The sequence below is a fragment of the Pithys albifrons genome, chromosome 1 (assembly GCF_047495875.1).
Source record: "Pithys albifrons albifrons isolate INPA30051 chromosome 1, PitAlb_v1, whole genome shotgun sequence".
NCBI lineage: Eukaryota > Metazoa > Chordata > Aves > Passeriformes > Thamnophilidae > Pithys > Pithys albifrons.
Genome location: NC_092458.1, coordinates 52,227,089 through 52,255,051, shown reverse-complemented (window position 1 = coordinate 52,255,051; position 27,963 = coordinate 52,227,089). Strand labels below are relative to the sequence as shown.

General features: G+C 36.7%; 1 protein-coding gene across 2 annotated transcripts in view; it reads right to left on the bottom strand.

The window, feature by feature from the left end:
- Positions 1–27,963, bottom strand: part of DIAPH3 (diaphanous related formin 3) — a 214,861-nt gene that overhangs the window by 174,245 nt on the left and 12,653 nt on the right. For both annotated transcript variants that reach the window (XM_071570608.1, XM_071570618.1), the window contains 7 exons: positions 20,473–20,646; positions 16,892–16,996; positions 10,687–10,817; positions 7,269–7,343; positions 7,116–7,185; positions 6,600–6,736; positions 6,021–6,126 (listed from right to left, as the gene is read on the bottom strand). In XM_071570608.1, the coding sequence (XP_071426709.1) occupies positions 6,021–6,126; positions 6,600–6,736; positions 7,116–7,185; positions 7,269–7,343; positions 10,687–10,817; positions 16,892–16,996; positions 20,473–20,646 (798 nt within the window). The remainder of the gene's footprint in view (positions 1–6,020; positions 6,127–6,599; positions 6,737–7,115; positions 7,186–7,268; positions 7,344–10,686; positions 10,818–16,891; positions 16,997–20,472; positions 20,647–27,963) is intronic.

Below are 27,963 nucleotides of genomic sequence, written 5' to 3'. Positions count from 1 at the left end.
CTTATACATCTAGCTTTGAGTAATTTGCTTCACAAAAACTTTAGAAAAAATTTAAATGATAAAAACAGCAAGAACCTGTTACAAGACAAACATTTAAATCATGCTCCAAATAAAACTATAATTCAATATCTAGCAGTTAGCATTTAATGCTTAAATCACACATGATCATAATAATTTGAAATTAGTTCATTCACTTAGAAGTAGATTGCAGTAAGAGATCTGTTTAGCCAACCTACAGCCCATGAGGAAAAATTGCATTAAATTCAAGAAAAAGAAACAAGCTTGTGAACATTTTAGTATGGAAAGTTAAATCTTGAGGGAACATGTCAAAACCAAGAGAAAGAGAAAAATATTCCTCTTAAACTTGATGAACAGCACCTGAGTGCCTTATTAAAAGGAAGTTTCAACCAATAACCCAGGGAAAATTCAAGAGCAAAGAAACTTTTTCCTATCCTAAACTTGAAACTGGAAAAACAATCTAGTAATATGGCCATATGTTTTTCAGTAAGTCAATTAACAGGAAAAGTTAGCAATCTCAGTTCAATTAGGTGTCTGTGCAAGGCAAGGGAATAAACTCCAGCACAATTCTCCAGAGTTTTCCAAGACAACAGTTCAGGATAGAAGTACCTGCATTTAGATGCCTGTATGCATTCAGGTATCTATATGTAACTATATGCATAGCTAAACTTCTTACATATCCTTCTTATTCCTCTGTAAAGCTTTTCTTTCAGGTTCTGGATTCTAAGAGATATTCTTTACAATACACATGGAACAACCTGGGCCCTTAAAGATTAATTTTCTTTACTGACTTAGGACACAATTCATCATCATAAACATGAACATTCATTATACAGAGTATTATTAAAGCTGCTGCAGTGTGTCCTATCTGGCTTAACAATCAAAAAGGGTAGGAATCTCTTAAAGCAACCGCATTCTACCTACAGCAGCATCTGAAATGACATTTGAAGTTCTTTTATGGGCAACAACATTGAACCTCAGACTTTCATTGACTACATAAGAGTTTAGACATTTAGCTCAAATGTAGCAGGATTGAGATTACCCGACAAAAAAGAGCCGACACAAGTCTAAGGGGCCTGAGTAAACACATAGCAAGGTTCTGAGAGAACTGATGTTCTTGCCAGCCACTCTCCATCAGATTTAAAAAGTCATGGCAGACAGACTAAGTCTCCAGTGACTCAAAAAAAATAAGGAGACATCACTCTTATTTTTAAAAAGAGGAGAATAAAACCTGGGGAACTACAGACAGTGAGCCTTATCTCTATGTCTAGGAAGATCATGGAGCAGATCCTGATAGAAGCAAGGTTAAGGTACATACAAGACAAAGACATGATCCAAGACAGCCATCACAGCTTCACTTAGGACAAATTGTGTGTGGACAATCTGATGGTCTTCTATAATGGAGTTACTGCAATGCTTGAAGAGGGAGACTGACTGAAGGCATCTACCTATACTTCTGTAAGGCCTTTGATACAGTTCCACATGACAATCTCATCTCCAAACTGGAGAGGTATGGATTTGAAGGTTGGACTGTTCGGTGTGAAAGGATTTGGCCAAAAGGATGCAGACAGAGTTGTGATCAATAGCTTTAGGTCCAATGGAGGCAATGATGGACAAGTGATGCCCCTCAAGGACCTCTTCAGACTGGTGCTCTTCAATATGTTCATCAATGACGCAGGCAGTGGAATCGAGTGCACCCTCAGCAAGTTTGCAGATGACACAAAGCTGAGCAGCTGACACACAGTGATTCCATACAGAGGGATCTGGACAAGCTTGAAAAGTGGGCCCATAAGAACCCCATGAAGGTGCAAGGTAAGGGCAAACCTAGGCATGAGTACAGAATGAGACAAGAAGTCACTGAGAGAAGCCCTGCAGAGGACTTGGGGATTCTCATGGATGAAAAGCTGAATATGAGCCAACAGTGTGATCGCGCAGCCCAGAAGGCCAACCACATCCTGGGCTGAATTGAAAGAGACATGGCCAGGAGGTCTAGGGAGGTAATTCCGCCCTCTGTTCTGCTCTTGTGAGACCCTACCCGGCCTATGGCGTCCAGCTCTGGGATCCTCAGCAAAAGGAAATACATGGACTTCTTTAGAGCATGTCCCGAGGAGGGCCACAAAGATGATCTGAGGGCTGGATCACCTCTCCTGCAAAGACAGACTGAGAGAGCCAGGGCTGCTCAGCCTGGAGAAGAGAAGGCTTTCAGGAGATCTCATTACAGCCTTCTAGTACCTTAAGGGGGCTTATAAAAAGGAAGGAGAGCAACTTTTTATATGGGTAGATAGTGATAGAACAAGAGGAAACTAAAGGAGGAGAGATTTAGATTATATACTAGGAAGTTCTTTACTCAGAAGGTGATAAAGCACTGGAAGAAGTTGCCCAGAGAGACTGCATGTTCCATCCCTGGAAGGGTTCAAGGCCAGGTGATGGGCCTGAGCAAACTCATCTAGTGAATGGCAGGCTTGCCTATGGGTTGGAACTAGACAATCTCAACCAAAACCATTCTGTGATGGGTTGGCTTACTTGCAGACTACATCCTGTTCAGTGTCTTACACTGCTAAAAAGAATCTGCCTCTTGCTTAGAAAGACCATTTGTTTCCAAACTCCTAAGTTTTAAATAAATTTGATATTTTACCTCCATTTTAGGAAGAATGTTTCAACCACAAAAACACCTCAGAACAAGTAAAGATTGTTATGATTTGTTTTTAAATTACAAAGATAGAGGTATATGTCTTTCATTTAGAAATACCAGATTATAATTTTCTCATCTTAAAGTAGCATTAAATAGGCTTTAAAATTGTGAACATTCAAATACAGATTGGTATTCAGAATTATTAAATTAACACAAAGCACTGGCTTCAAATATAACAAAAGTCGAACAATGAGTTTGTCTCCCTCTTCTATAGATGGCAGTTACTAATCAAAGAAATGCAGTAGAAATAACAGATATGGCAATTTCTTCCACAAAAAGAGACCATCAAGTCCCTAATGCTGCTAATAAATGGTCAGACCAAAGAGAAGAGAGTCCAAAAAGTTGAAAGAACTTCTTAAGGCAGAAGTTACAGATAAGTAATTATTTTCTTTAAGTGCTTGTCTTTATGTGCATTCATACTACAGATAATTCCAAGAAGTATCCATTTACAACTATTCATCTTCAATGTTCCTAATTAAGAAAAATTTGAAGAACAATTATCACAAATATAACATCATTCTTGACAATTCTCAAAAACATTTAATTATGTTTTCCATAATTTTAGTTTTTATGAAAGATAAAGGGAGAATATCTTTTGCTTTCAACAAATGCAAAAATAGATACACAGAGCTTGTGCTGAAAACACAAAAATCACCATACTGAGGCCTTTTACGTATTCAGTCTTCTACTAACAGAAATGTTAAGTCAATTCAAAACAGAAAAGGTCAGTTGTTAGTGTCAAATTGAACTGCCACAAAGCAAGTAGACATACATCAAGCAGATCAAGGCAGGTATGCCAAGTAACTGACAAGTATAAACTTCTGCCTCATTAAAACACTGTCAAATTAACCACCAGGTCAATGTCACTGTTGGAAAAGTTTACAGCTGATTCACATGAGAAACGTTGATTTTTCTGGTCTTAAAAAAACCCCCTAGCAATAATTTGTGAAGTCTGAATAAAATAAATAAATAAATAGCAAAAGACCTTTCAGTGGAAGGAACATGTTCAAATGGAATTTTAACTAAAAAAAAAGAATTAACGAAAGTTTTCATGTCTACACAAGATACAGCAAATGAAACAACAAAACGTTACCCATTTTCAGGAACTTCAAGCTAACACGCTTAGCAGCCAAATGAATGTATTTAGCATAAGTATTTTAGTATAAATATTGCAACCATAGCATTTGGACTAAATTCCCAGTTTCAACAATACTTCTGTCTTCTGTATCAGAGAAAAACAAAATAACAAATGAAGGTATATCACAGTCATGAGAAGGCATAACTAATAGAATTATTTTTTTTAACTTCTGAAGAACAGTCCCAGAAAAATAAAAGTTGCTACTACATAGGTAACTCAGCTGAAGTTTTCTGCACTGATTCAGTTATCTCATCAGTGGTATCTCTCTAATGATTGCTGCCACCAAGAGTGGGCACGCATCACAAGTAAAGGGAGAGGTACAAATTACTCATTTCATTCACCTGACGCTTAAAAAAAATTGTAATGGGCTGCTTTTAGGGCAGTTTCATGTGCATTTTTAACCACAAAGTAAAGGGAGTCATAAATAGCTTTTTTCTTGATTGAATCTACACACATGCAAAGATATGCAGGGCATGAAAACTGAGGATTGCATTTGGAAGCCTAACAGTCAAAGCATTCTGTCAATTTTGGCCAGGAAGTCCTCAAACCCTTCTATGCTGTATAGAGAATATAGACCCTTAAATTCTCTTAACTTAGAAACAATATCCTGAAATTGGAAAATAATTTTCATTATCTAAAGCATTTCTTCCTACTGCATCAAAATATTTTTAAAAATGTAGTGATATCCCAGGGGAAAATTTATATCCCAGAAGTTTATTGCTATCCCTGAAAATCTATTGATAGCCCAGGAAATTTGTCGTCGCCCCATCCCTGGAAGTGTTCAAGGCAAGGCTGGTGGGGTCCTGAGCAACCTGGTCAAGTGAGTGGCATTCCTGCCCATGGTAGGAGAGTTGGAACTCAAGGATCTTTAATGCTCCTTCCAATCCAAACCATACTATGATTCTATGAAATCACATAACAGGAAGCTGAAGATGGAAGCATCAAGGGATGCCAACCAGAGGGACCTTGACAATCTGGAAAAGTGGGCCCGTGAACTTCACAAAGTTCAACAAGGCCAAGTGCAACATTCGGCATCTGGGTGGGGGCAATAACCAGTATCAGTGAAGAATGACACTGGTTGAGAACAGCCCTTCAGAGAAGGACTTGGGGATATTCAGAATTGAAAAATTACATATTAGCTGGAAATGTGAAGTTGAGGGTCAATCATATCCTGTGAAGTTGTGCATGTCCCATCCCTGGAAGTGTTCAAGGTCAAGTTGGACAGGGCTTTGAGCACCCTGGTCTGGTGAAAGATGCCCTTGGCAATCAGCTTGGAAGTACATAGACTTTAAAGGTCCCTTCCAACCCAAACCAGCCTGTGATTATAAGATAAAAGGAGTAAGAAAGAAGGGACCATTTTTCACAAGGGAATCCCATCGGTAGTGGCATAATTAAACTACAAACAATGCTACATCTACAAATATTTCTTTATTGTTAGCTTTTCTTTGAGACAGATGAAACAAACAGCAATCTTTACTGTCAGACATGGGCTATTTAATATAAAAGGCAATTTCAAACTTTAGATTCATCTTTTACAATTTTTGCAATATTCATGAGAACTAAAATTACTAATAGCTTTCAGTTCAACTCAACTACATGAATATCAATTTGAATTTATATTTACACTCTCATACCAATGACTTATAATGATCATTCAGATGCACTGTAATACTTTGTGCCTTTCTGTAGGAAACACTACATCTAACTGAAGAAGTTGAAAATAAGGTGAAACATGTCTTTCCACACTCTCTTGGTGCAATTTTATGAAATTATAAAGTGGGCATGCGGGACAGACTTCCCACTGATTAAAACTTTAATTTTAAAAAGCAGTTGCCTAGCAACTTGCTTTTATACTATTATTAACTTTAAGTTTCAGCAAATATTACCAGAAGTGAGATAATTTTTTGTGTCCAAATATATGACTTTTTATTTTAAAAAAAATTAAACTTGCAAAGGTAAGATCTGAGTGAATAGAAGTCAATAAATTACCTGTATTTATCAGAAACGAATCTGTGACATATTTTAAAAGATAAAATTATAAACAACATTGCAAAGTTCGATCCCTATTTAAAACAGGATCTCTATCCTTTTATTGTAATGACTTGTTCGGTACAGAAAAATAAGTAATTTTATTTTTACTTGTTGCAGTGGTTCATAAAAAAAATTACTCACTTGCAGCTGAACTGAGTTATCCTGAAGACCTTCTACAATAGGAGAGAATCTATCAACATTCCTTTCCTCTGCTGCTGCTGTTACAGCTTCCAAAATTTTTTCAAGGCTGTGAGAAAAGAGGAGCATTTCACTCAGGAAAGATATTTAAACTTGCTGTTCATTTGCTATCTGAAAACCCATGTTGCCAAATTATTCACCTGCCTCAATTTTTTGCCTAAAAAATTTAGGTTTATGCATTACTTGTTTTCTTTGGAGATTTTCGTAGCCAAAGAATAACTTACAGGATTACAAGGGCTAAGATACCTTGTAAGTAATACTAATACATTTTAAGCAAAAGAATGGCTGCATAACTAATTCCATCTAACCAGTATATTCACATATCAAAAAGAAAAACTCTTACTGATATGTAAAAAATTAACAACTAAAAAACACAGACAGAGATATTCTGAAAACTGACAATATAATACAGATATTGCTTTCATATCTAAATTGAAAATTTTAACACTTCATTCACATATAACTATAATTTTGGATATTGTAAAATTATCTTACTATTTCTTGCTTAAATACAGTACTTACATGTTTTCCTCTCCAACAATGCACATTGCAGATAGGAGTTTAACTATATCCGTCATCATGTTAGTTTGCTTGGGATCAATTGCTTTGGTCAGCAACAAGAGGCTCCTCTCTTCTCCCAAAATTCTTTCCAACCCATACTAAACAACAGAAGAACAGTTGTAAGGAGAGCTGGAGGGAACCCAAATGACTACTGAGCATCTAGGAATGACAGCAGTGGTTCCCTCAAATAAATATTTCAAATGACATTTAAGTCCCTCTAATACTTAATTAAAAAATTAAATGAAATAAAAGTCACAAATGGGTCACTTATTCTGTAATATATCAGCACAAAAGTTTACATTATTCTCTGAGATTATTTCTGTAGAGAGGAAGTGGCAGACAGCAAGAACTTCAAACCACACACAGCTGACCAACCCAGCACTTCACCAAATTGCACAGACTTCCACTCCTTCATCATGTACCTTATCTGATTGAAATGTAGTAATTTAGATTTCCAGATTAAGTATAATCCCATACCTTATTATTCATGAAGGCTCTCAAACACTGTATGACCTTATGCTGATTCCTCTTCACAACTCTGTCCTGACTGAATAAACAAAAAATTAAGTGTAATTAAATGCTGATTATGTATTAAGAAAAGCTCACAATTTTATATTAAAACATCCTTACTTTTTTGTCTCAACCAATCTTTCCAAAACATCCAGTAGCAGTCCCAGACCTTCTCGGCCAAAGTTTTCAACCCAGCTAGGAAGCAAAAAGACATTTAAAGAAATTGACATTTCAAAGTCTAATCACAGTCAATGAAAACTGTCACCATAATTAAAAGCAAGTAGAACTGGATCGTTTTAAACCCAAAATATCTCCAAGTGAAGACAACAAAAAATTTAAATTTTAGCTACTACCAAAGCTACTTTTGGTGAAATTAAACCCTCGGCAAGTTGTTTCTACATGAGACAACTGCTTCATGGTCCTGTTTCATATTGCTCAAAACTCCCTCATATCAAACACACGTAACAGCATAATGACAGCAGTACTTAAAATTAGGGGAATAGAAAACCAGATCAGACGCTTTTATAATTTTTTTGCAGTAAGCCATAGGTTTCAATACATTTTTTTAAGTACCAGGGATCAAACTACTAATATCATTTAATTCAGAATTTTCCTGTGAACTAAAAATACATTTTTGAAAAAAGACTAATTGCAAACAATGTTGTAGAACTACTTCTTGCATTAGAAACTGAAATGTCAACAAGATTTAAAAGTTGATTAAAATATAGTAATTGAAAAGTAAGAAAAAAACATAAATTATATATTGTCAAAAATACCACGTCCTACAAATGGGAAAAATGTCAGGCTAAATTCAATCTAAAATTAATTCTCATCCTGTTAAAAGCAGCGCATTTTTATCCTTTGTTTTTATACATGCACAAAATAAAATCCCAAGGTTTCATCAGTTATTTCTCATTGTCCATATCACATGAAGCCAAAGTCTAAATTAATCATAGATTTATAGCAGCTGAAGCAGAGTTCAGCATTTTTGTGTCAAAGCAAGTTCTTACTGAAAGCTCTGGCAGCTTACAGGAAAATCAAGGTCACCATTATCTGCTCCCAATAAACATCAATTGTTGCTACATGTTAGAAACATGTTTTAGAAATGCTTATTCCACAAATTTATAGTATGAAAACCAGAGTGTCACAGCTCCATTTTTGGTAAATTTTAATATAATCCCTACATATGTATTTATGTTTTTAATTAAGGTTAATTTTAAATGCTCTGTTTAAAGCCTAGCGAGGTCTATCTCAACAGTCTTTCCTCAGCACCATTCAATACACCAGAAGACTGTTTCAGGACTCATATGTTCCACTGGTTGTGATCTTTCTTTTGATTTGTAGTCTACAACGTGTTCACGGACAAGTAGTAGACCTTTTGTTTATTAAACTGCTGCCTACTTAAATACCTCCTCTCTGGTGTTTTTTCAAGCCATAGTCACTCTATTTCCAACTCAAATCTCTCAAATTCAGACCTATTTTTACGCTATTCATCCATTAACTTAATGATTTTCTCTCCAATCTAAGCATTACACTCCTTTTATGTTGTCTCTTGTTCTGCTTCATGTTTCAAATTAAAGTTAAACTTTAATAAATTATGGTCCAGCTAGGACTTCAGATTCCACTGTGAACTTTTTTACCTACTGTAGTTGATATTTGACTGAATAAAGTTAAAGCCTGTGTTGCAATCTAGAACTACTTGCACCAAGAAGGTAAAATCATTTCTCAAAGGTGTTGGTGCAATACTTTGATATCAACAATGCATCATTCCTTTCTAGCATGTTTTGAAGGATTGACATAAAATGAACTAATCTTATGAAATTGAAACATTTGGGTTTCCATGTCACCATTGATAAAAGCCCTTACTCTTTACTCTGCATGCATAACATTTATCTACACATTTCTATTCCTTACTCAAACGGAAACTTTCCTGGAAAACCTACTTAGTCCAAAATTTCATAATATTTAGAGGCTGTAAAACTTTTAAGCTTCTGTACTTTGTTCTTCCAAATAATACTCATTGTCAGACTTGGTACTGACCAGGTGCTCTATTACAACATCACAGTTCAATTCAACTTGAATTCTCTATCAAATATCTCAATATGGACCAACACCATTCTCTCATAGCTGGCCTCCACACTCCTTAGTCTGATACTTCCTCATCCCTTCATGTCCTCCTACATATTGTACTGTACTGTCAGGGGAGTCAGCACCTCACCAAGATCAAAGGGTTTGGTTTAGTTTTTTGTGGGAGGGGGTTAACTTTTCTTTTGGTGTGTAGGACAGAGGCAGCAAAGGAAATGACAAACAAAAATATGAAACTATACACTCATATCAAGAATAGAGAGAAAAGATTGCTCTAAATAGAAGTTGTCACAAACTTCATAGATTTTGTGCTTCTCTTTCCAAGACTATACTAATAAGCAGTTTTCTTTATTAAGTCAACCCAAGTGTAAATAGAAGATAATTGCTGGGGTTGTGGGTTGTTGTGCTCTTTTTTAAGAAGGGTAAACAATACTATATGCAAGAGTAGTTTCACATTCATGAAAGAAGTATACAGTCTGTCAAACTATCAGAATAACTCAGGTTAATGTAAAGCATGTTTATTCCCATGTGAACCATTACATATTCTAAATAAGACAAGACAATCCAGTTGAAAAACAAATTCATAGTAGAAGTAAATACCCATACAGAAGACCCATATGAACAACTCTGCCGAGACAGGCACAGAAAATAGAAAGTTGTGTAATCTTTTTAATGACGTCCCATCACAAGCATTCCCAACATTTCATTTTCATTATTTTGAACTAAACCCAAAACAGTTTCCTGAAATCATGTCTTCAATCATTATCTTAAACAGTAACTCTAAAAAGAAAGGATGCAAATAGAGTAGAATAGAAAAAAATACAATGAAGTCAGCATTCCCAAATCAAGCTGCACGGATCAAATCACAATTAAAGAGTTATATCAGTAATTACTGTAGTGTTAACCTTCTTTCAAAAAAGCACAAATAAATGAGTGTTATGTTTTCTTCTGTATAGATAAACCCTACAGATTCAGAAAACATAACCAGAGGGCAGCAAGGAAAGAAGTTTAAAGTACAGTGGACAGAAAAAGTAACACACTATTAAAATATAAATGACTTCTGCTGAACAAACTTACATAAAGGTGCCTAACTCCCATTATTGATCACCTTGACAAAATAATTTAAAAGATCACAGAGGTAGAGAATATTTCAAAAATGAAAATGGAAAAAAAATATTACTATTTACCACTAGCAAACAAAGGAAATTGCTCTGCACTACATTTAATTGACCTTCTCTTAGCATCACCTTGTAAAGATCATTGAACTCTATTAAAAGATAATAGAACTACAGAAGATAAATAATCAATGGAAAAAAGTTACAATCGTTCACTAATGCATACACATCCATTAACTGGAAAACCTTGAAACGTGTACATCTACATATCCATTAATTTTAATCCATTAAGAAATTAGAATATCATTAATCTCTGCAATATGTGTTAATGATGTTACCTGACAGGATTACTAGTCAAGGACACACGGAGAGATTCTAAGCAACTGACTAGTCTTTCATCTGTTGACCCAGATTTTAAATCCTGAATAAATTCTTGAGGTGAAATCTTCCTACTGTTCTTGAGACTTCCCTGAAACAGAGAAAATACATTTGGGGGGTTTTGATGCATATAGAGCTTGAATAGATTATTAATGGCTAACCTTTATTTCTGTTTCTTGAAAAATACATAATGTAGACCTAAACCTGTAAGTGATGTCTATCTTCTATAGGCCAAATGCTGACTAAATTTTGGTCATTTTATGAATAATCAGTAGACAAAAGCAGCAGGCATCAAATGTACAAATTTCCACACATGCTCAGTGAAATAGAATTTTTGTAATGAACGAGTTCTGTTTAAGAATTGCAAACACCTTACTTTTAAATTTTCAACAAAATAAAAACCAATTCTGAGGTTCTCTGAAGAGATCCCAAGGCACAAGTTCCAAAGGGTGACTGCAGTCACGTAAGAATACAGTGCACCAGAAGAGTGTTCAGGGAGTTACTGCAGTAACTTCTGTTCTTGTAGATAGAATTGTAAAACACTTTTCCCTTAAAGATCCTTCAGATAGGGACTATATGACGTTGATTAGCTCCAGCTTTAAAGGCTAAAGCAAAAGAACTTAAAAAATAAAAATGAAAAAAAAAATCTAAAAAGAGTCCTTTAGAACCACTGAAATTCTAAAGCTAAACCCCAGCTGCTCATTCATTGTGTTTGCCATCTGTAAGACTGCAGTACAACACAAATAAGATTATTGATGCAATAACATACTCAAACCTTCAGGTTTGGATTTTGCCTTGCTTTTTGGGTTTTGCTCTTTTGGGCAGGTGGGGAGGCAAATGGAGATGTGGAGAAAAGGGAGATAAAAAAGAAAATGCAATAGCAAGCTCACGCAGCACAGCAAAAGTAGTTTCACACAATTATTTTCTGTTCCAAACAATATAGCCTGAAAGACACTTTGACTCATCACTGTATCTGTGGTGCCAAATGTTGATTAAAACAAATTCAAGCCATTAATGACTTTTCTGAAGGATATATAGTATCCATTTTTTCAAACAAAGCAATGGTTCTACTGAACTAATGAAGTTCTACAGTTTGCAATAAAAGGGCAAATCTAAGAGGCATTGACCCTATTCGTAGGAGTATCCTCCTCTCCTTCTTTTGCAGTAGTAGCAAAGACTAAATTTGTAGACTTTGAAAAATAAGAAATCGACTCCACCTGATACCCATTTCACATGAAGGATTGATATATTTTCTACAGAACTTATCTAATTTCAAAAAACAAGGCACACCGATACTTGAGTTTGTTCATTGCAAGGCTCCTTGTTTTGAGCACAGAAGCACAACTGTCATGTTTCTAAATAATTCTTGATTAACTAGTGGCTTAAGTCAGGAATTGAAGACAATTAAACTTGCAGTGCAATAACTTAAACTATTCACTGTAAGTGGTGATGTGGTCTCATTAGGTTATTATAGATAGCTGCATACAGATGACATTTCTCACTTTGGAAGATCCTCATGAAACAGATCATTAAACAGCTTCCAGCAGAGACTTGAAGTCAAAAGCTGGGAAGTGTGACTGACAGACCAGGCAGCTGAACTGCCATTCAAAGGGACATGACAGGATGAAAAGGACAGAGGAATTTCAGGGAGTTTCACAACAGAAAACGGTAAATCTTGAACCTGAGGAGGAATAATCCCAAGCACCAATATGTTTTGGGGCCAAGCAGCTGGAAAGCAGGTTTGCAGAAAAATAGGGGTTCTGATGGATGACAAGTTGACCACAGGTAAATGCTTCAACAGCTGGTCCAAGGAGATGATCCTTCCCCTCAGCTCAGCAGTGGTGAGACACCTGGAGTACTGTAGCCAGTTCCTGACTCCCCAGCATAAGAGAGACATGGACATATTGGAACGAGTTCAAAATGAGCTGTGGACACAATTACAGGAGAGACTGTAGTACCTGGAGAGGCTAATAAAACTGGGACTGCTTAACTTCAAGAAGAAAAGGCTCAGGGGAACCCTATCAGTGAAAGGACAAAAAGCACAAACTGAAATACAGGAAATTGATTAAAGACAAAAACTTCTCCCCTTCTCCCTTTTTTTTTAAAGTATGTGGCAGGTCAAGCACTGAACAGGTTGCCCAGGCAGGCTGTATAGTCTCCTCTGTCAGAGATATTAAAAGGGGCATTGGTGAGAGGTTGGACAAGACAGTCTCCAGAGGTCTCTTCCAGTCTCAATCATTCTGTTCCACAACGCACTGTGGGCTAGAATACTCTCTGCTCAAACTATATTTTCTCAGACTCAATAAGCAGATGCTCCAGACATCAAAAACAGACTTCTGCCAGGAATCATCCCAAAAAGATGGCATCTCATATTTTGGAACACCACACATAGTACATGGAATGTCATTCCAAACATGTCTCTGAATTGATGGAGAATCCTATTTGCTTAAATATGAAAGCCACTTCCAATAACTATGTTCTACAAAAAAAGTAGAGGAAATGTCCAGGAAGGGATGACAGTTGAGGAGAGAGCCTGGAGAAGCAATCTAGGAAACTCAGAGAAAAAAAAAAAAACAAAAACATAACAACAAATTCTCCCACAAACAAAAAGAAACAGTGTTTTCAGTTTTCTTCCATGGATCTTCCCAGCTGGGCTCTGCATAGATGACATAACAGACTGACTGAAGACAAAATGACCAAACTCCTAACAGCCTTCATGATAAAGTATTTAAGAGAAAGTTAAAAGAAGTCCCCCACTGGAAATTTCAAAAAGTCCCAGAAATTCTGCTGGCAGCTCCTGCTGTGCATAGACTATTTGGTAAGCACTACTTGTATGCCTAAGCATATGGATTAATATCCTGAGTGGAGCATCTGTCATTTCCAGTGACTTCTCCCAGCAGTTCCTCCTGTAAAATTGACCAAACTAATATAACCAAAATACTTATAAAGAGTCATTAAAATTGCTTTATTTTGATGCACAGTCTTATATGACAGTCATATGAACTGGACATACAGTTAGAAGATATTTTGGAAGGTATTTAATGCAATCAGTAGTAATATGTGCAGTGGAAAGGTCACATGGGAGAAGAGCCCAGCCAGACTATAAGAATGCACTGGAATGACATTTCAGAGAGCTTCATCTGACCCCTCTGAAGACACTGTCACAAGCAAGGCTCACACCAACATCCAGACAGTAACCAGGTATCCTGTTTCAGACTCGTTTCCTCACCAGAGCATTACCTTATGCATAAGAACTAATAAACTGTGGATGTCTGTACAACATACCCACAGTGCCAAGTATCACTTACTCATAGTTATGTCAAGGTTCTGCAGCATAATAAGAATATGATACATCTGCCAGTGCCTAAATAAAATGAGAGCTGCATTTGGTACCAATTGTGAAACTGATTATATTAGCTATATTTCAGCATGGAAAAAGCTGCTTAAGTTCAAAATGCTCAAGCTAACTGAGAAACAGGAAACATCTTGAGGCATCAGTGCCTCTAGAAATGTAATTGCTCAACTGAAGAACAACTGGTCTGTGAGCAGATGCAGCATGAAGTCAGCATTAATTAATCTAGTTAAAACATTACAAGGGAGTAATGCGAACAACAAAAACAAAATCTTGAGAAGAAAATTAATTTTAAAAATCCAGTTTGTGTGTGTTTTGAACAGACAAAACAGCAAAACTTATAGCAGATTAACACAATAACAATGCAGTTTTATTTCCACTTGAGTATCAACTCCATAACATGGAATTTTCCTTTTAATTTTTCTTTTTCTGCAAGTATTACTGCAGAAAGAGGTGTGCTTTGTGAATACTGGAAAGGACTTGTGGATTTTTTAAGAAACAGAAATTTCAATACTGAAGTCAATGGTGAAGCTTTGATTATAGTAAAGTCCAGTTCGATCATCAGAGGCTACTCCATTTTCAGACCTTCATTATGGGTACAGACTTTGTTCTTCATTTTAATAGTTTTTAAAGTGATAACTGCTGTAAGTGAAACCTGCTCAGTACTCTGCATAACACTTGTGAATGAGGATATTTATCCCAACACAATACAGCTTAGTGCCCATCTCCTTAAAGTTTGAGAATGATGAACTATCAAAAGAAGTTACTGCAGTATCACTCACAGAAAGAGACCTGAGATAGGATTAGTTGCATGTAACAGTCAGGAGCCATATGGCACTTCGCCTGTTCTGAAAAGCATGACATTCTTTCATGAAGTCAAGGAACACCAAAAGTTAGCCAAGTATGCTGGTTGTGCAGTGCACTACACTCTCTAGCCTGAGAAGGGACTTAGACAGTCCAACAAACTTGAGGCTTGAAAGCACGTGCCAGGAACAGAGAGTTCTCAAGGGTGAGGGAAGGAATTTCCCATCACAGGAGCTCTAGCACTAATCTGAAATCATCTGCAGCTCTACTGTATCAAACAGCTGAACCTGTGCCTCACAGAAACAGCTCCTCGCAGTTATACAACAGGTGAATGAAACTTCCAGTAAGGACAAAATCACAGAAACAGTTCAGAAAAGACAAGTTTCCCTGCGTAGACTGGTCTTTAGTAATCTCTCACAGCAGAAAGGCTGGCAGCAGAGGAAGGGAACAGAAAGGAAAAAAATGCTGTTGAGAGCTTTAGGAAAACATGTAAGACAACAATGGTCAGAAAAAATCACTACCCTGGGGGAGGAAACAGACCTGTCCTCTTCACCAGAGTACCTTATGCTATAGCCTACCACATATATGGTATACTATATATATACCATACTACGCTGCTTTGGGCATAGTGCAAGAAGCTTCACTGCCAAAACACAAGTGCAATGACAACCAAAAGAAAAATTATTTATTGCAAAAGGCAATCAGAAAGAAGGATGAATGAAAGACCTACTCTGTTATACAGGTTTCAGTGCTTTGCAAGTATTAAGTGCCAGGAAGCAAAAACATGAAAATCTTTCTCTTGAGAAAGAGAGCCTTAACATCACCAACATCAGGATTCTGAGATTCCTGCAACAGATGTGAATGCAGCAACTCTGCACAGCCAGTCATGTCACATTACTTTGAAGATCAAATAATTGAGGTCTTAGAATACTTGTGGAAGTTAGGGGTGTCCATGATATATAAACACTGGCATGCTGTTTTGGGCAGATAAAATTCAAGAATGTTGTAACATTTACTACCCAAAGTTTCCTGATTTCCCATAAAATATCTCTAAAAAAACCCTACAAGCTAGACCTACTCTTCTGGTATTAAGGACCTGTTATTCTATAAAAGGACTAGAAGCTTTGATGAACTCATCTCAGGTAAAACAATCTCCAGGCGGTTCGGTCCTGCACTAGGAATACCTACCTTCCTAAACGTGCTAGAGTATTACACTAAAAGAGCATATCATTTAAAGCAGACAGTAAGACAAATACCTCATTTAAATTACTATTTTTAGTGCTTTCTTTTCTTAGTACTTAGATAAATTACACACAAGCCGTTTCTACTGACACATCTAGTCACATGCAGCAGTGAGAGTCAAAGAATCAAAAGTATGAATTCTAAATAAATTCAAAATATCTGAGAACAGTATTAGCACTGCAGCATTTAGCACTGGAGTCAGTCCCCACTTTGCAAAAACTAAGCAGTTCTTCTCTTACCAACTGAATCCTTAAACTGGCCCTTACATACAACTCCTTGTATTGTTTCAAAACAACCAATAACTATCCCCACAATAAAAAATGGACACTAATTGGTTTTGTGTACAACATTTTCATTATCAGTTATTACATAACATCACAACATGAATTCTGTAGTGAAGTCAGGTATGAGAAAGGCTCATGAGTCAAGGAATTTAATTGAGAAATTTCAACAATGTTAAAAAAGAAAAAGGTTTACACCAAACTTTTGCAAGAAGTTTTCTGCAGAATCTTTCTATCTCCACTCACAGCCACCTCTTTACCAAAAAGAAATGCTGTCTTGTGTATAGAAGACACATTTCAAACACAAGTGTCTATCAGCCATCGTGCCTGGTAAAATAATGAGACAGACATAAACACTTTTAAAGCACATTACGAGAAACAGTAGCTGGTCAAAAGAATGTAACCTGCATACATTATTTGCTATTGGAGAGAAAAAGTGATGCAATCATTAAGTCATTTTGGTGTACTTCAGAGACATTTACTCACAGATTTTGAAGCAGTGCTAATATATTGCATCACCATTTCTTTTTTGGTATTAAAATCCTTTTCTCTCAATGGCATCTTCTTGTCTTCATTTAAATTCATATCTTCCTGGAAGGTGAGAGAAGAAAAAAGGAAAAAGTCCTAAATGTCATACAGCAACAGAGTGGTTTAAAGATAAGAGACTGATTTCAAATAAAGACACAAAAAGACAACTGAAAGCTGTTACACAGACAACTCTTCATAAGTTAAGATGTTAATCAAAACCATAAAGATTCTTAACCATCTTCCCTTGCAACTTCAACTTAAACTGAAAAGAAACCAGTCAGCTACGCTGGGATTAACAAGTGCATCACAATCATTATTAATTAGCACACTGTCTTCCTAGAAATGACCTACAGTTTCACACACACATGCAATAAAGTACAGAAATCCATTATTTAACACTTTCCAAAACATTTATAAATGTCCTTCAATTAGTATCTTAGGTATTTTTAATTTCAACTTCAATTTTTAATTTTAATTTGTTCCAAAATTCTTGTCCTCAGTTTTTAAATACTTAATCCTGGGCGACAGAATCTGGTTTGCACTGAGAGTAGTTCACAAAATAATTCACCTCTGCAACAGGTAAGGCCCAAATTCTTAAAGATTTGATCATTAAATCGACTCCTTCAACTTTTACCAAAACCCCATCACAAATCATTCACTCCAATATAAATCCAGAGGTAAAAAGAGCAGGGGCTCTACACTCAAACCCACACAGTAGGTATTCACTGTCATTTCTGACATAGGGACTTCTACTATTCCAGCCTAGAAATGCTCTGATCATGGTAGTCAGTTGCACATCCATGAGAAATGGCATTTCCTATCATTGTGAAAAAAAATAGAAAAAAGTTTTAAGGAACAATTAACAATTTTGGCAGACATATATACAAGCACATACAGCATTACTATGTGCATTACCCAAGCTTAGCAAGAATTACTGCAGTTATTTTCAGCTGAGACTCATAAGCTGAATCCCCACCAGTGCTGGCAGGAGAAATGCTACAAAATCAGATCGAAGCTACAAAAACTTAATATCGAAGTTATTTCACCTGGTCAAAAATCAAACACCACAGACAAGCCTTAGAATTTATACTATATTGAAATTAAAGTTTCCCTGTCTTTCAATAGTTTTCATGTCAAGTAGAATAGAATCAAGCACAGTTCATAGAAACATTTAGTTTTGTATAAATCCAAGCTGTGAGAAGTCATTGCAGAAAATGTTGGACCCCTGTTCTGGTTTCAGCTGGGATACAGTTAATTTTGGTGAACTTAACTTGAACAAAGAGAAAAGCTTTCCATATTATCCTATAGCTATTGCAAAGTTGATTCTTCTGTCTAAAGTAGTTTCTTTCAGACTTGCTTTTAAGTGTTCTGAAAAGCAACTTCTGAATTTAATCAAAAATACCTAACTTCTAATCACAAAAAAATCCAATTATTAAGAAAACTATCAGCACAATCTGTATTTCATAATCTTAGATATAACAGCAAGTTAATTTATAGGATATATCCTGTCTGTTTGTGCAGTAACAATTAACTTGTTATTGTTTTTAACAAATGAAACATTGTTAAAATGATTTATACAGATTAGAAGCATTCAGTGATACCAGAGGCACACCAGATGTGGCTGAGTTTATAAAATACTTCAACTCCATCCTTTTATTTCTTAAATAATTGAAATATATTCTACAGGTGAGCAACACCCCTTTGAAAAATAAGAAAGCATCCTCTCACATGGATATTTTCCTAACAGCACTAAATGACAGTTAATGATTAGCTTTAACTGTCTGGTTTTATGACCTCTTTCATAATATTTGCTATCAAAACCAGACAGGATGCCATTGCAAAGATATATAGGAAGCAGTATGCATCCAGAAAAACCCAAACTATAAGGTAACATACTGTAAACTGTCAGAATTTAAAAACTTCTCCCTTCAGTACTAACACATGACTATTTGTATTTTCTGCAAAGTTAGCTCTAAAATCCTGGCTACAACAGTCACCAATCCACCTCCTCAAATCACTTAATTTGATCAGAACAGCAAACTAGAGGCTACAATATGTAATTAGCTATGTAATCTACTGTGACTAAACTAGCTTTAATTCCAGTCCATTCAAATGTGGATAATCTGAAAAATCCTTTCTGTAGTACATGTTATAGATAAAATAACACTGATAAAGTAGCTTATCAAATACCATTTAAGTGCTTTGTTATTCAACAAAAGTAGGAAAGCATACAAATTATTCACATTTCATCATTACTTGAACATATTTTTGCATAGTTTTAAGATTGGAATTCATTACTTCAGGATCCATGGATATAAGCATTTCTATTTACCTAGACACACAGTATTAGGTTCCTGAGGATTTACTGAAAGTTTCTATGTTTTATGGCATAGTATTAACATCACAGATTATCCTATACCAGAATGTCTGTAGGATGGCAGAGAAATACAACCTGCACACAGTGGGGTGTAGTGAGGGAGGCACACCTTCAAGTTTTATTAAAGAAACTCCCACTTCCTAACATTTGAGCAACCATCATTCACTGTGAAATTTCTATGAGAAGCAAGACATCAAGGTATACCAATAAAAATAGACCATTTGAGAACAATTACCAACAAAAAGGTTGATAACACAGTTAATTATTCCTCTCCTTCACCAGCTTAATCATTGAAATTCTGAATGCTGTCTTTCAGTTACAGTTCTTAAGAGTTCTACAAAAGCATCATCAAAACTAAACCGTCATTTGTGGAATTATAAATTCCACAAAGGTACTTCCCTCATAGCACTTTTCATTTCCTCCACATTCATGGCCTTGTAGTCCCTTTGTGTTTCAAGAGTTACTTGTTACTTGCTGTGAGGCAGAGAAAGAAATAATAATCTAAGCATCACTCTCCTTGTTAAGGTTCTCTTGTGCTCTTCAGATTGCAGTCACTCTTTTCTCAAGACCATTCCATGTTTAGTTTTCAATTGCCCAAAATGTCATAATCATGACAAAAAAGTTCAAGCTATTGAGGTGGTACCAATGCCACATGATCCTTATGACTGCTCTTTTGTAGCACAGTAACAATGACAGCTAAGGAAAGAAGCAAATTTGAGACTGCATTTGCAGACAAATTTGCTTTGGAGCCAAGAACCTTAAGCCTTCTTTTTTGTGCAAAAGTGACATGGAATATAAATTCAGATCAAAAACCTGCTGTGACATTTCAAGGCATAACATCCATTTGTAAAAGTTTCAGGCTGTCTTGAAAGGAAGCAGGGTTCCCCATTTCTCATTCCTCCTCAAAATGTGTTGCATGATCTCACTTCTAACAATTAGAAACCTTTAATTTCCATTTTAAACATATTTGGTGCAAAACCTTGTAAAAATAATCCCAATACTTTATTCCCTGAGAAACACCCTAAGAACCACATAACTGCAACTCACAGCAACAAAAATATTCACATAAAGATTAGAACACCTGAACAAAAGAGGGTTTCCCCACCTATCAGTTAACCATCTTGGCATTCTTGAAGTAGAAGACACACTGTAAGACTCTTACCATCATTTTTTCAAACAGTGCTATGATTTCTCTTTCCGATAGGGGTTTTGGAGTAAAATCCTCTGGATCCATAGATGTGGATGACCAGTCTGTAGAATGTGACTGCTTCATATGGAGCAGAGGAGGTCTTTCTTTTTTACTTCTTGGAATTCTTATACTGGCAAATCTATCCAACTGCAACATAAAAGGTGTAATATATCACATACCGTTTCCACTTTATGTAAGCCTAATTAAGACAGGTGCTCTTGGAAGCTAAAAATCCTTGGGTTCTTTGTGGCAGCTTGGCTGTTATTAACTGTCTTATTTTAAAGGCTTTCCTAAAGATACATGTAACAGTCAGTGGCCTTAGCATTTGAGTTAACAGACCAGAAGCTCATTACATCACAGAGAAACCATGCAGAACATGACAATTTTACAGAAAGTTTGGAGGAACAGATATCTACAAAACCAATTTCTGAAGAATTCTTTCCAACCATCACATGGAGAATACGAGAAAGCAGGCTTGTTTACCAAAACCACATTTTTAAAGTTGTTTTTGTTACTCTGAAACAGCTGTACTCCTGCCATGGCAACAGAGTACATAGATATGCAAAGAAACTATTTTTTATTAAAAGAACAAGTTAGCATAACGAAGACACTGTTCTATTTATTTTTATTTGCATCCTGTTATACAAAATTTAATGCCTTTCTTTGTTCCAATTATTTAGAAATTCACTTAGGAGAAGCATAAAAGCCATCAACTCCTTCATTAATGTTAAATAGGGTACACTTATGATCTCATGAATAATCCTTCTGACTAATCATCAGCACAAGTCAATCGCTCTGGTTTTACCCTTTACAAGGGCCAAAAAAAAAAAAAAACTTCTTCAGAGAAGTAGTTTAGGTTGTGTCAACTTTTCCAAAGACTTACTAAGTGAAACTTTAGACATTTTCAGTGCTAGAGCTTGTGTGTTTTAATGTACACAGGCAAGGATCAACAAAACGCAAAAGCAGCTGACATATGTAATGAGATGTGCTAAATCTCAATCATCTTTGTAGCAGCCTTTTGAATAGATGTGAATACCAGTGTTACATTTGTCAACACAGAAGAAAGTTACAGTGACATTTGATGCATAAGAGATTTTGAACAAGATTTCAACCGTATCAATAGACTTCTATCTTGAAATACTATGCAAAAATATTCTGAGGCTTCAATATATCTTTAAGATAAGTATCTTGAGTTATCATTTCACAAGTACATCAAAGTTACCAAACCAAATGGCAAGTAAAATTATTATAGCATCTGTGGAATTAAGATCAGAAAGAGCAAATAAAATTAGTAGCAAAAACTGGGTACAAGTGTTACACTCTAGTCAGAGCAAGAATTGACTATCAGATATCCATGAGGAGAGGTATAGAAGAAAAACAAAAGGACTTTAATTTTTCCTGTTCAAAATTGAAAGGAACAGTTTTTGAAACATAGAAATAGATTGTAAGCCACTTACATACAGATGGTTTTGTAGAATATGCAAAAGCAGAAAATTAATACAGCATAAACATAAAAGAACTCAGCATGGATGATGGGGCCCTTCAGTGTCACATCAAACCAGCAGGCAATGAGGAAAGCACACTCTACAGCAATAATTACATAGGCAAGACCCAGGAAGAAAGAGAATGCAACAAAAGCAAAGGGAGGGTAACATACTGGAAGTGAAGTATAGTCATCAGTGGAAAAAAACATCTTACATCTTGATTAGAAACAACTTCCCTTCCTGCCTTTAAAATCAGAAGTCTATGGTAAGCACAGGAGGGTGAAGCCAGAATGCAAACTGAAATGACTAGACTAGAATTGTAAAAAAATTCATATTATATGATATTTTTCTTCTAAAGCTGACTTTCACAGAGCCCTGAGGAAAGGCAGCCAGCCGTGTGCTTCAAACAATGAGTTACCTGGTAGCTTCTCCATGCCCCACAACATGTTCACTAGAAAGTGCAGAACCCAGGAAACCAGCCATTACATTTGAAGGTGGTTCATACACAGATTTGAAGCAGGTGAAGAGGGAAGAAACTTGGGCTGAAATAACAGACTTCAGCCCAAGGATCAGTGAACAGAGAACAAATTAAGTTTAAAGGAGCTGTGCCCTGAATTCCTTTTCCTATGTCTTCTGAAAATTTTCAGTCCCTTCCTTGTAGTCTGTGTTCCCCCAATGTCTCCTCTTCCTTCTCCTGCTCCACACAGCAGCAGCAATAGCAGACCTGGCCAGGTAGAACTGCCCTAGTCTCTGTCATGAAATAGCCCATGCAGTACCAGAGCTCCACTAAAAACAGACAGCACTCATTCAGGGCTGAGAGCCCGTTCCTCCTTGAAAAGGGATATATCACTTGTTCCCATCTTTAGTGTGTTTTCTTTTAAGCTTCCCTTAAAAGTCAGACTGTATAGTAGATGGTTTGCATCACTGCATGTTAAACCATATCATTTCATATTCCCCACATTCAACAAATCCTATGCCACTTGCTCTAGAAGAGGGAAGCACACTCGGAATATAGTTGACCAGGCAGAACATGTAAGATAAATTGGGATAATAGGATTATAAGCACATTTAAATATGTGTCAAACTAATTATTTTGAATTATTTAAAACAATGCAGTCTAAAGAGAAAATTCCCATACATTAATAAAAGGAAATTCACAAGACTTGCACAGCAGTACAGTGTGGATATTCTACATACACTTCCCTTTTGAATTATACATGGTTAGTGCTTTAGAAAAGTTAACACCTCTCAATATTCCATACAGGCGAATAATTTCATGGTCCACAGAAAGCACTATACAGAAAGAATAGGAATTTCATTGCTTGGGTGTAATGAAATCTACCACTGCTGCTGCTGGGGATCCAAGTGCACAGAAGAGGAAATAGCAAAAAAAAGTTCAATAATCTTCCATGTTACACCAAAATATTTTAAATCAGGCTAACCAACAGGCTATAGCTAAGATCAGCTTTGATCCAAAGTTCCACTGCAGTTTAAAGCAGGTTTGACCTTTTATTTTCTCTAGAGATGTCTGCCTTTTTTTTGTATTTATTTTACCAATAAATACATATAGACTTATACAGGAACAGTGCTTTAGGACAATAAGAGTAATAGCTCTATGTGCCAAAATGAAGCAACCATCACAGGATGAATGGCAAAGTTTTATTTCCTTCTTATTTCATACGCTCACTATTATTCCACTGAGAGTCTATAAAATAAGAAAGTGATTTTATTCACACACCACGGCCCTGAAAAATCAAGAAACCCACAATACAAACTTTCTGGCTCATCACACTTTCTGATCAGGTCCCTAGAAAGTACATCTATTTTTGCTCTCATTTTGATCTGAGTGAAGGCTTCTTACATGATTCTCTGTAAGACAAGAGCATCTATTGAACTTACACACTTGATAATGCAGGAATTAATGGATTAGTTACTGCTAGACTAATTGTTGCCTCTACAGCTTATCAAGACATCACCTCCTAACAGAGCTGCTATGCATGCAGGAACACCACCCTACATCTCTCATCTACCCCTTAACTAACACATAACATCACCTATTACTATATTAAGAAACTCCTCGAAAATAAAATCCAGCACATGCCTGAATAAAAACATACTCATTATCACTGGAAGTGATGACCTTGGCAATGGCACTATGACGGCCCTGGTTCCTCACCCTCTCTGCTCTCTCCAGCCTCCTTGACCTTCTTGACTCTCTTTGCTAAAGTTTTTTCACAGGGTGTGCACAGAGGAACTGACACCAGCACAAGATGTTTCTCTGCTTCAGTGACAATGTTTGTCACTAGGGCTGAAGTAGCCACAACATCCGTCACGGTGGTTGGAGTAGCTGCAGGGCCTGTTTCTGTATTATTGTCAGATCCAGAGACCTTTTTTTCCCCCTGAGGGTACTGAGCAGTGTTGAACATGGCTCCATGGGCCTGAGCCAGCCCCTGACACGCTGCAGTGATTTGGGTCCTCTTGGAGGTGCCAAGGTGACATACACTTTTCTCAAATATTTCACTAGTTTTTCTGGATTAAGCACTTGTTCAGGGGTGAGCTGCAAACACACTCCAGGTACCCACTGCCCTAGGTACTGGCCCATACTATCCCACATACCCCACCACTTCAAACAATCCAGCTTCTGGGCAGATCTCTGGGTGATGTTGTTAACTAATAGTTAAACAAGACCTGAACCATATGCAGCAACATGCTGGCTCCTAGCAAAACGGCCAGGTTAGTTTCAAGGGTATTCAAAGAATATTCAAAATCTTTCAAATTCTCAAATGCTACTGTAATCAGCCTGGAGAAGGAGGAAAGGAAGATGTAGGAAGGCATCTTCCCCCGCCCTGCCCAGGTTGTCCTTCTGAGGACACAACTTCTGACACCTCATTGTGAAGGGACAGGATTCCAGAATTGCTATGGTTTAACCTCAACTCTGTCACCAGAAGTACTGAACAGTCTTTTTTCCCCCAACTCCTACTCTCATGAAGAAAACACACGCATTCACATATATATATATATATATATATATATATATATATATATATGGACCATCAAGACACTCATGACCATCACTAAGCACAATCTATCTTAAAAGAGTTCTGACATGAAATAAACAGATACAAAACACTTATTTCCTGACTGAAGGCATAAAGACAGGAGTATTGCTTATCACTTTTGCTCTTTCTCCAGGCATCCTTTACACTCTGCCTTACAGATATTTAGGACAAAAAGTACCGCCATCCTCAATTTTAAAGTTCACATTTTAGACTGCCTGCTATTTATATACTCAGTAAACGCGATTTCAGATCTAAAATATCTGCTCAAGAACCACAGCATAGCTCAAGCTCCCAGACATTTTGCCAGACATTTCAGTCACAGAAGCCAACAGCTCAGTCATGGAACCGGTGCTGTAACACCCTGATGCTGACAAATGATAAAGACTTTGCAGAACATTAACAATACAGGAAGGCAGAAAGGAGAATACGACGTGGAACAAATCCTATGTCTTCATTTCAAATAATTATTATTCGTAGTGGATGGGCAGCAGACAGGAGAAATTGGGTTGCAACAATTTATTTCAGTATCTTTGGAACTTAAAGCAATCCATCCTTTCCCTTTACCAGCAGAAATACTTCATAGAAGACCAAAGAAGTTACTTCCAATGACTGAGTCAAAGACCTTTTAACATTTTTTTTGCTCCTTAAAGATCCAGAAGATTAAAAAAGCATAGCCTTCCTTTGAGTCAAATTGCTCTACAAGATTAACATCCTACTATGTGAGAAATTCCACTGGTAGCAGTAGAGCTTTTAGGAAGAGCAAGACTTGCATAAACCAAGCATGTCATTCAATAAGGACAAGTGCCAGGTCCTGCACTTTGGCCACAACAACCCCAGGCAGTGCTACAGACTGGGGGAAGAGTGGCTGGAAAGCAGCCCGTTGGAAAAGGACCTGGAGTGCTGGTCAACAGCCAGCAGAACATGAGCCAGCAGTGTGTCCAGGTGGCCAAGAAGGCAAATGACATCCTGGCCTGTATCAAGAATAGTGTGGCCAGCAGGACCAGGGCACTGATCATCCCCCTGTACTCGGCATTGGTTAGGCTGCACCCAGAGTTTTGTTTCCAGTTCTGGGCCCCTCACTACAAAAAAGACATCAAGCTGCTGGAGCATGGCCAGAGAAAGGCAGCTGAGGTGGTGAAGGGTCTAGGAAACATGTCCTATGAGAAGCAGCTGAGGTAGCTGGGGTTGTTTATCCCAGAGAAGAGAAAGTTTAGGAGGAATCTCATTGCTCTCTACAACTACCTGAAAGGATCTGTAGCAAGGTGGGGGACGACCTCTTCAGCCATGTCTCAAGTAAAAGGAAATGAAATGGCCTTAAGTTGTGGCAGGGGAGATTCATATTAGGTATTAAGAAAAGCTTCACTGAAAGAGCAGTCAGGCACTGGAATAAGTTGCCCAGACAGGTGGTGGAGTCACCATCTCTGGAAGTGTATGATTGAGGGGTGATTATAGTGGTGCTATGTTGACAGTTGGACTAGATGGTCTTGAAGGTCTCTTCCAACATTGATGATTCTATGACTTTTGCAATGTGGAGTACTTGAGATAGGAAACAGGCTTGCTTCCACAGTGACCTTGAAGGTAGATAGTCTCAGGTACCTAATTGGCATCCCTCTGTGGAGTAAGAATTCCTGTCTTTGTAGCTTGTAAACAAACAAGCTAAAAGAAGCAAGTGATGATTATGTAAAAAAACAAGGTGTTTCTGAACATAATGAGGATATTTCACTAAAAGCAGACAATTCATCACCATCTCACAAATAATCCAATACAATTCAAACACTGAGAAGCAGTCTCCATTTTAGATTCTCAACATGTTGCTAACTTACCTGAATTTAAAAACAAAAAAATAGTTTCTGGTCACCATTATACAACACTGTATTTGCAAGAAACAGGTTGGGAATAATAAAATATAATTATTTGCCAAAGCATAATGCAGCAGAGAGCAAGTTAACATGCAAATCATTGCACAAGAGAAGAAAGGAAATTATTTCATTGAAAGCTACAAATTCGAGTAATATTAAATCTTGAATTTCTTAATCTTCTCTCACTACACATTTCATCCTTGCCACAAAAGGACTTTATAGAAAATACATTTGCCAGTTTTCATCCTTGCTATGAAATATAAAAGCTGCTCTGCTCTAAGTCACATTTAAGCTGCCTAAGACTACAAAACAATAGCACAAAAGAGACACATTGTATTACTAGCTGTTTATTAGAATCAGACACAGAAAGACTGAAGGAACAGAAAACTGAGATAGAGGGATAAAAAAAGTGTCCATTGGAAAGCATATCTTCGTTCCAAGATGACACTGCAAATAAACAAAATATCCACCTTTAAAAGTACTAAAGAATAAAAAAATCTCAAATGATGTGGTGTTTTAATTTTTTTTACTGTTATCCTTTTACTAAATAGCTGTCATTTCCCATTTTGAAAATAAATATACACATGAACAATTTGCTACTATTCTAGAGATGATGTTTCCTTAGTAGCCTTTAGTAGGCTCTGGGAAATTTAAGGAGTCAGGGAGAAGATTGTTTACTGCAAGCTATCAGACTCTTTGTCCTTATGCTAAAAAGCCACAATAAACCTGTTGACATTTTGGGGCTACCACTACAAGTTGGACAACTCCAAAAAGCTACATAAAGGACAAGTGCAATAAGGCAGCAAGCCAGTCTCCTTAAGAGGAGAAAAGGGAAAAGCATCTTACAAAAAAACCCCAGCAAGACCTTGTGCATCCAGGCTTACTAAACTTCACATAACAGTACCAAAATTAAAGTTCTGGTTACCAAAAAATATTTTTGCTTTGAGAGGACTGGTAATATTTCCTTAGCTCTTCAAGATAAACACAAATTTTTAGAAAAAAAATTCTATTATCAATCTGTCAGACTCAAATTCCTTAATAACCATTTCCATCCAACAAATC